Source organism: Schistocerca serialis, chromosome 6 (assembly GCF_023864345.2).
Source record: "Schistocerca serialis cubense isolate TAMUIC-IGC-003099 chromosome 6, iqSchSeri2.2, whole genome shotgun sequence".
NCBI lineage: Eukaryota > Metazoa > Arthropoda > Insecta > Orthoptera > Acrididae > Schistocerca > Schistocerca serialis.
The window spans coordinates 391729878-391740142 of record NC_064643.1 but is presented as its reverse complement, the minus strand read 5'-3'; the positions used below and the strand labels follow the sequence as shown (position 1 = coordinate 391740142).

Genomic DNA, 10265 nt, shown 5'->3' with positions numbered 1-10265 from the left:
GTCATTTAAATTTGTATAATCTGATTTGTGAATTTGCAGATAGCATTTTCGGTGGAAATATCCTTTTGAAATACAAACTGAGGCTGGCCATCTTATTTTGAGAAAGCGTGTTACAGTTCTTGCGTATGTAATCTTTTTCAGGTACCTTTGAGGAGGAGGTAAGCAGAGACACTTGTCGGTAGTTATTAATATCTTACCTTTACTACTTTGTAAGGGAGTCTGACTATGGAACTTACTCTGTCTGGAAATATCCCCCGTGACAGCATCATGTTGTATATGTGTATGAATGCAGTACATATATGTGCGGAACAAGATTTTAGTACTTAATTTAGAACCAGGTTGAGATATTTTCTATTATAGAGGAGGCAGTTAATTACATTCTTAATATCTTCGGCACAGCACAGAGTAATTGTGATTTGTCTTTGTTTGTGGGGCACTGAGATATAAAATACATACTGGTAACAGCAAGAAATGTGTTTCTGAAAACCAGAAATCTTTTAATATCTAATACAGGGCTGGCCAAACGCTGCACAGTGTGCAGACGTGCGGAAGTGCTGTACATGTGCGCACGTGTGCGACAGCGAGCGACAGCGACATCTGTTATTAGACATGTGTCCTAAATGAACGGCGCGGCTCCACTTCCTTGTTTATGTGGTACAAGCAAGAGGCAACGTACCCAGTCTCGTTTACCCCTGGTGACCGTAACCTTAACAGAGAAGTACTGAGAAATGGCAGGTACTGTGAAAAAGCAAAGGAAGGGAGTTTTCACCAACGGCTACAAAAAAGAATTGCAGTTCCCAGTCATGCAAATTGTTGTGCGTACTGTAAACTATCTGAAGACACGTGGGCTTACGCATCGCCAGTTTCGCTTGATTTCAAGAATACGTGTCAATAATTGTAAAAATTAAGGAACAATTTCGACCACGATTTGCAGATGTTACGAGTTTGTCTCCTGTCATTCGCCTCTTTGCTCGACCGTTCTCGTCGTCAGTTGAAGATGCTCCGAATGATCTACAAAATGGTTCAGATGGCTCTGAGCACTATGGGACTTAACATCTGAGGTCATCAGTCCCCTAGACTTAGAACTACTTAAACCTAAGGACATCACACACATCCATGCCCGAGGCAGGATTAGAACCTGCGACCGTAGCAGTAGCGCGGTTCCGGACTGAAGCGCCCAGAACCGCTAGGCCAGGTGGAACTGATCGCTCTACAGTGCAAATACAGAAGGACAAGTTCTTTGCAGTGCAAAGTACAAAAGAATTTTACGAAAGTTTTACACAACAAGAATTTCCACGCCTGCACCGAGAAGCCGCGAGTTATGTCCATGTTCGGGTCGGCATCTGTTTGTGAAAGATTTTTTCTCGGTGATGAAAATGAATAAATCAAGGTTTCCATCAAGCATAAGTGATGAAAATCTTCGCAACTGCTTGCGTTAGTCAATGAGCCGTGCTTTTGTGCCCGATATGAACTATATCATTTCTCATGACCAGCGATAAACGTGTTTGGATTTATTCCTTTTATAATTAAAAATTATTGTATACTAACTGCATTATTGCCTCATTATGCTCCATGTTACTTTATTATAATGAAAATTGGTCATTAAACCGATTGTTCCAACGTATACTTACATTCAGCTTTTTTTTATGTGTGAAGGGTTACGCTCAGCTGAAGTCGATAAAACATAACATTCATGTTGTCGGTTATTATGCATATTTCAGACGGAACTGATGAAAGATATAGCAATAATGGTATCGAAATAACAGGTGATCATCGAGAGGTCTGCGGTTATCATTCTGTTCAGAGGTCAGCGAGACAGAAATTATGTGGGTGTAACTAAGGAGGCCGAGAATTAGTTATAGAAAACCTTGCATTAGTTTAATGTTATTTGAAATCATTAATAAGGATCGATGGAAGTCGCTAAGTGCTCTCTTTCTTAAACACTAGATCAAAAACATTACGCGTATTTACGTGCCGTCAGTCAAGCTGCCTTAATAAAAACACACGATTGTTAACCGTATTACTTGTCTTACTGGGTTAAACTGTTAACATAAAAGTAGACGTCTCAATGAGTAGACTGTGACAATATTGTAAGTGTTTAATACGCGAAATACCTTCCCTTGGTTGGCTTGCAAGCTGTGGAAAGAGCACTAGAATGCGCCGGTACAGAGTATCCCAGCAAGTGGATAAAGCGACATCTGTGCGTAGAAACATGCGCTACATGAACGCAGACGGCTGCGGCTGCGGCGTGCACGCTGTGGCCCGGAAGTTGCACATGTGCAGGAGCATCGCACGCGTGCAGAATTTCTGGCCGGCCCTGATCTAATATGAATTTAAGTGACATAAAATATTTTCCAAAGGTGTTTGTCTTGAGTGTAGCCTTATATGGAAGTTAAACATGTACTATAAACAGCTCAGACTATAATACAATAGAAGCTTTTTGAAATGTGGTGCCATAGAACACTAGGCACATGGATTGGATAACTAATGAGGGTGACTTTATCGTGGCTTCTCAAGACTCCAGCATATCTTCTCATGCATTTTCAATTTTCTATATTGACACCACATGTCAATCTGTGTAATATAGTGTCAGCACCTTGTGATAGCTCTACATTACAATTATAGTGAAAACTTCAATGCCAGGAAACTATGTTGAAATGGTGGAACTAGTGGAAGAACTTGAAAATAAATTCACACTGCATCTGATTAGCACATCATGGCGCAGTGGTCAATGTTTGTTCACCAGAGATGCGGCTGGAAACAATTTTCTCAAAGCTAACAACCTCAAGTAGTATCACTAGGAGACTTTTCTCCCTAACTCAAGAAACAATCAACAATGGACATGAATTTTGTATGAGTTTTTATTCCAGGGAGAAACAACATCCCATTCCCAAGGACATAAAAACTACCCATATGTTGTCCATGTTGAACTGTGGTTAGGAAACTGCACCTGTTTATGATAATTAAAGTAAAATTAATCCACTTATCCCCCAGAAGATGAGGGTGTAAGCCCTCAAAACAAATCGTAGTTGTAAATAAAAAGTGACATACACAGTTAATTGTTTTAACTTTTCTTTTAAAGAAAAGTAGGCACATGGATTCTTGAGGCCTACAGCACTGTGCAAAGGATGAGTCAAATCCATCAATCAATCAATCTCTTTATTCATCTGTTAATTATATACATTGTATGGATGTAGTCAATTACAATATAGTTTCTTATCTTTAATTTGTTTCAAAAATTTGGATAACAAATACAAATATTTTATATCAATATATGTAAATAACATTACTTTTCCATATTCAGATATTCTTCAATGTTACAAAAACTGTGTGTTAGTAAAAACTGTTTAAGATCTATCTTCAATTTATGAAATTAATTTGGGCTGGTAGTTTACACTTATTTGGTGGAGTGTTCCTTTGTTGGTGTCTCTGTGAAAATCACCCCTGTTCCTTGTTTCATGGTTATGAACCTGATTATTTAATGTTGAAAATTCCTGGTGAATTTTCAGAAACCATACACATTCATAGATGTAAAAGCTAGGAAGAGTCATTATTTTAAATTCTTTAAATATTTCCCTGCATGACACTCTGCAGGAAACCCAGCATTGCAGCTGGCATGCGAACCTCGTTGACACTTGCGTTCCGTCAGCTGATCGCGGCTGCCAGCCTCACGACCACCTTTAGTTGCCACAACACTTTTAATGAAAATTCACTATTACAAACAAGAAAACTTAAATTGTGCATAAATTTTCCATGGGGGAAAAAAATATAATGATAACAGCATTCCAAGGAACGAGAGTTATTGATGAACATCCCTATGATTCAGAAGGATTCAGGATGTTTAAGGGCAAACTAGAAAAAGATTTGTGAAAAAGTACCTTAATCTGGAACAAGTTTCACTGTAAACAAAAACATATCAAACTCAATAATCCATTAATGGATGACTTTTCACATTAACCTTTCAATAATCAAAGTTTATACTATTGCAAACCGGCACATACACCAACAAAGAGGAAAACAGAACACAGAGCGAGCAAACAGAAAATGTTTGCTAAAATTTGTCAAAAACCCCAATTGCATTCGATCAAAAAACACAGTAATACTGCTTGAAGATTGTAATGTACAAATTCGCAAAGAATGTTGCCCGAGGCCCATAGTACATAAAAGAGCCAACACAAATGGAAAATTTATTTTAAGTCTCTGCAGGCAGTGAGTATTAAAATCTACATTCTTCAAAAAATGTCCTATAATATGAAATACAAGAGTATCATCAAATCTTTTGTTGTAAAACAATTTGACATTGCCGCTAATAGCAGATGCTGCAATGGAGAAGTGCTGGCTTGGATTAGAAAGGGTCTCAAAAAGATCAAGGTACAACATATAAAAGATCAATGTCAACTCTGTCAGATTTCACCCTCCCAACCTTGTAAAGAAGCAGATGTCCTGTGCCTTGTCTCTCCAGTCACTTACCATCCCAAACATTCCCATCTTCCAGCCACAAAGCACTACACTAGTTACTAAATACCACTCCAGACTGGAGCAATTAAATCACATTCTCTGCCAGGGTTTCGACTACCACTTGTCATGCCCTGAAATGAGGAGTATCTTACCCACTATCCTTCCCACCCCTCCCATAGTGGTGTTCCGCTGCCCATCAAACCTATACAATTTTCTTGTCCATCACTACTCCACTCTCCGCTCCCAACCTCTTGCCTCATGGCTCACATCCCTGCAATAGAACTAGTTGTAAGACCTGTCCCATAAATCCTCCCGTCACTATTATACTCCAGTCCGGCCACAGGGATCATCAGACCCATCAAAGGCAGGGCTAACAGGGAAAACAAGTCATGTGATCTACAAACAAAGCTGCAGCCACTGCACTGATTTTTATGTACGCATGACAACCAACAAGCTGTTTGTCTGTATGAAGGGCCAACAACAAACTGTGGCCGAGAGACAGCTGGACCATCCAGCTGCTGAATATGTTGCCCGATACAGCCGTTACATTTTGATAACTGCTTCACAAGCTGCACCATGTGGATCCTTTCTACCAACATCAGCTTTTTTTAATTGAGAAGTTGGGAATGCTCTCTGCACTATATCATACATCCCCACTGGCATCAACCTTCACTTGTTCCTGTCCTTCACCCACCTCCCTTCACTGCCTCCCCCCCCCCCCCCCCCCAGCACCACTGTCTTTTTGTTGTGCCTGTCTACGACTCAACATCTCCTCTATACAGAGAGTAGCTACCTATCCTTTTCATCATATTGTCATTATTCCAGCCTGGATTTTCAATTATTATTGACTCATAAAAAGTAAAGGGGATCAACGCTTACTAACTTGGTATCTGGACTAAGCTCTAACAAAATGTGCCTAACAATTTGTTGATTCAAAGCAGTGCTACAAGGTTTTTATATTTCAAAAGAATACTCTTAGATACCTCAATTCCTACAAATAATAGGGTTGGAAAACTGAAGCTATTTGCACAATATTTCAGTAGTAACTAATAAATATATTATCATCATATGGATATCCTGGTCTTTGTAATAAATATACATCAAACAGATGTGAAATTGTAAATGGTTGCATGAACGTACATAACCAAAATGTGTGCTGGAGTGGAGTAATATAAGCTTGAGACTAGCAGTACTTCTACTCACCATTTACACATGCAAATAACTGTCTATTCTTTACAAAAGTACTCACACAGTAATATATACAGAAGGTGTTCAGTTCATGACGTGTTGATTGTCAATCATGGTCAAGCTTTGTTTTAGCTATATAGGCCTTGAAGTACTTGTGTATTCTGCAGACTAACAATTACTTTGTGTACAATGGTATATAGAATTTTGACCACTGCGGCAATTTATAATAGTAGCACACCCATTGTAACACTGTTAACATTGTACCAAGTATTCTTATAGATGGATTACCTGCACTCCATGCAGCTTCAAATTATAAAACAGGGTCTCTTCTATCTTGTCCACCTTGTATTACTTCATGTAACAATGCTCAGTTAGCTTCAGATATCATGTACAAGTAACACTCTGTGTTCACTTACAGTACATCAAGTTATCAACCACATTATAAGTTGCAGAATCAGAGGAAAGCTAACCGACAGCAAAGAGACACATCCTATATAACATTAACTGTGCTCTCCATACTAATGTTTAATTACACAGCTGTGTTGTGTCTTCAGTTTGAAGACAGGTTTGGTGTATCTCTCTGAACTGCTCTACCCTGAAACTTTCACCCAGTTGGACCTCTCTACTGTATTCATCCCTCTGCAATTTTACCCCTACATTTACCTCCACAACCAAACTGATGATTCCTTGATGTCTCAGAAGAGGTCCTATCAATCAGTTCCCTCTTTTAGTCAAGTTGTTCCACAATTTCACTCCCTCGCCCAATCCACTTCAATGGCTCCTCATTAGTTATTCAATCTGCTTATCTATCTTCAGCATTCTTCCGTAGCATCACATTTCAGATGCTTCTATTCTCTTCTTGTCTGAACTGGTATTCATCTACATTTCACTATGCTTCTGTTCTCTTCTTGTCTGAACTGGTTATCGCCTACATTTCACTACAACTGCATGTTTGTTGCTGGTGTAAAAGTTGGCCACTATCTCTTTAAACGAAACCTAAACCCTTTTTTCCACAACATTCACTGTACTATCAGACAAATTGTCCTGCATTAAATTTCTGTTCTGCAGCTCCACAAAGATCCCTTCTTCAAGTTTCTCATGCGATACTTTTGTAAATCTTGTTGCCAAGTAGAGGAAGCAGTCACCGTTTGTCTTTGGCTCAGCTGTCCCACTCACAAATGAAGCACAGCATTTTTGTGTCGCTATATTGTTGATCAAGTAACTTGCCAACTACTTTCAAATCCCTACATATTATCCAACAATATTTTTCAACATTCACATATTTCAGCACAGTTTTGAGGTTTTCATATGTCTCATATTGACTCAATGGGCAACCGGTATTGAACCAAACAAATTTCCATTATGTAGAAATACACCTCTCAGGCTACATTTTGATGAGTCTATAAATAACCTCCACAGATTTTGATCATAAATTTCGTTAAAGAAAGTCAGTAAACACTCTCAATATCATAACAAATACCATATGGTCTTCTTCTTTAAATAATTCCATTAATCGCTTTTCACCATTCCAGCACTAAGATACTGAAAGCCCAGGTAGTAGAAAATGTTTTGCTTTTAGCCCTGGCCCAAGCAATACAACAGCATCTTCTGCCAGATTTAGCTCATGAGTTAAATCATTTATTTCATTTTGACTAAACAATTCTGGTGCAGAATCTTCTCCCCACTTGTGATCATCACTATCATCACATTCATTTTCTGAGCTGTTTTCCTGTTGCAAAGCTTTAAGAATGGTAGGTGGAGTTGGAATACGGAGAGATTCACTATGTGTAACTGGTCAGAAGACCAAAGAAATATTGGGATATTTTATATCCTCCTTAATTTTTGCATTATGACCTTCATTGTTAACCACACAAAAATAACAGCCGTATATGATTTGTGGCTCCCTCCAAAGCATGGGAATTGCAAAAGCCACTGATTTCCTCTTCCCTGTCTTCCATGGTCCCAATCCCTTAACACATGTACAGCCTACCTTGTATATTCAGTTGCTTAACAAATGTACAATGGCATGACTTTTATGGTGTCCAGTTTTTGTCTTGACCACCAGGTTTTTGGTATAAGACTTGGTGGTTAAGACAAAAGTTGGGCATACCAAAGTATCTTTCAGGAAACTATTAATGTCCTGTCTTTGCTTAGCAATTATATAGCTCTCACAAACATAAAAGAATACTTTTGGATTATTCAAACTCTTGTGGAAACTCATTTCTAAGAAACTGCAAATCTATATTTAATAGCACAAATATAACCTCACAAGACTACATCATGTCAACAATGAACTAAAATTTCCTGCCTAACAGCCAGGTGGGCATGAAAAGTGAAACCAACTGCTCCACCTTACTGAAATAAAAATCCCTAACGTGCGGAAAATTTTCTATCTGTGGTTTAAGTGAAAAATGAGTTTACTAAACTTGTGAAAATATGATAGAAAGAAATCAATAACAGATATGAGATTAGCACAAAAAAGTACTCCATGAAAGAAAAAATTACGCAAAAATCAAAACTCGTGTTGCTTGGTATTATCAAAAGCTGTAGCAGCAGACAGATGGACCACATTGCAGTGTATCACTTCACAGTTCAATGATGGACAATAACAACCACAACAATAATTCATGAGCTACCAACCAGGACTACCTCCACACTATTGGGTACAGAAGCCACCACCCCACACATATACCTCTGCTCACTACCCACCACAGGCCTCAAAGATTGGCACAGGGAAAGAAACACATCAATTGGATTCTCAAGGTACGGAAAAAAATCAGTTGGACTGTTGAGTCAGTGTACAGACTGGTACATGCTGAAGTGAGGTATCATCATGTGATGAGCACTGGTTTAGCAGACAGAGGTGGTATTCTCGCGTAAGAAATGAAACGGATGCATTTACTATTATCTCTCAACAACAAATAATACAGCACTCTGTTGTTTAATCAAATGCACCTGAGAGTTTGGTTACAGCAGCTCACAGATGATCCATACCTCCAGAAAAACAACACACCATACCTATCATTCCTAAACTGTGCCAGAATGATTAGAGGATATGAGAGTGATTATGTGGCTGCTCACAACACTGGTCCTTCATGCTACTGAGCACAACAGAGATGTCACTGAGCAAGATATGCAACTCTTGGAAGCATTTCTAATCACCTACCCTCAGTTGCAAGTGGTGTGTGTGGAGTCACAAATTAGGATGAATTATCAATATGTTTGTGTCTCGTGAACTCCGTGGCATGACACATCACCACTGTCATCACAGTGAAAATGGGTACTACACACTACAAGGTAGATGTGTCTACTTTAGTTGTACATGGGTGTAAACAAGAGTTATTTTCGAGTCAACAATGACCTGAACTATTAATGACGAAGACATTCCCTGAGACAGAAATCAATAAGAAATAAATCAATTCAATAAGATATGTAGAGGTCATCATCACAGGATATAAATGATATTTTATTGAAAAACAACAGTTAAATATGTTTTTACAACTTTGCTTTCCAAGCAGTTTCATGGAAAGTTACAGGTACTTTCATTGTATCTTCTACAGGCGTCTAGAAAGATATATTACTTCACATGATAGCCAACATAATTAAACTATACATAATTAAAAGTTCAAACGACACAAAAATATGCTTTCAACACACTAAGGTACTTTGTACACATAATTTGTACTAAAAAACCACAGAAACTGCTTCCCACTGGCCCAACAGCATGACTACTCAGTTGAGTAGTGTCAATATATGGTTTTCAATCACCTGCTGTGCTGTGGACAATGAAAATAAATTAAAAAAACAATTTAGTATACACTACCTCAGGCTCCAAATACAGCCAATGAATATACACTGAAGAGCCAAAGCAACAGGTACATCTGCCTAATATCATGTAGGGCCCCCACAAGCACACAGGAGCACTACAACAATACATGGCATGGACTCAACTAATGTCTGAAGTAGTGCTGGAGGGAACTGACACATGAATCCTGCAGGGCTGTCCATAAATCCATATGAGTACAAGGGGGTGTAGATCTCTTCCGAACAGCAAGTTGCAAGGCATCCCAGATATGCTCAATAAAGTTCATGTCTGGGGAGTTTGGCAGCCAGCAAAAGTGTTTAAACTCAGAAGAGTGTTCCTGGAGTCACTCTGTAGCAATTCTGAATGTGTGGGGTGTCACATTGTCCTGCTGAAATTGCCCAAGTCCGTTGGAAATCACAATGGACATGAATGGATGTAGGGCTTTAGTCAGAATGCTTCCATACGTGTCACCTGTCAGAGTCATATCTAGATGTATCAGGAGTCCCAAATCACCCCAATTGCACACGCCCCACACCATTACAGAGCCTCCACCAGCTTTAAAACTCCCTTGCTAACAAGCAGGGTCCATGGATTCATGAGGTTGTCTTCATACCCGTACACGTCCATCTGCTCGATGCAATTTGAAATGAGACTCGTCCGACCAGACAGCATGTTTCTAGTCATCAACAGCCCAATGTCGCTGTTGGCTCGCCCAGACAAGGTGTAAAGCTTTGTGTTGTGAGTCATCAAGGGTACACAAGTGGGCCTTCAACTCTGAAAGCCCATATTGTTGATATTTTGTTGAATGGTTCGC

The 10265-nt window shown here is 39.1% G+C and overlaps 1 protein-coding gene across 2 annotated transcripts in view; it reads right to left on the bottom strand.

The window, feature by feature from the left end:
• Positions 1 to 9088: 9088 nt before the first annotated feature.
• Positions 9089 to 10265, bottom strand: part of LOC126484064 (ankyrin repeat family A protein 2-like) — a 48794-nt gene continuing 47617 nt past the window's right edge. Inside the window, exon 5 of one of the 2 annotated variants that reach the window (XM_050107426.1) lies at positions 9089 to 9417. In XM_050107426.1, the coding sequence (XP_049963383.1) occupies positions 9407 to 9417 (11 nt within the window). In that variant the 3' untranslated portion in view covers positions 9089 to 9406. Of the gene's footprint in view, positions 9423 to 10265 lie in introns of both variants that reach the window. The other variant, XM_050107425.1, reaches the window with a different exon arrangement.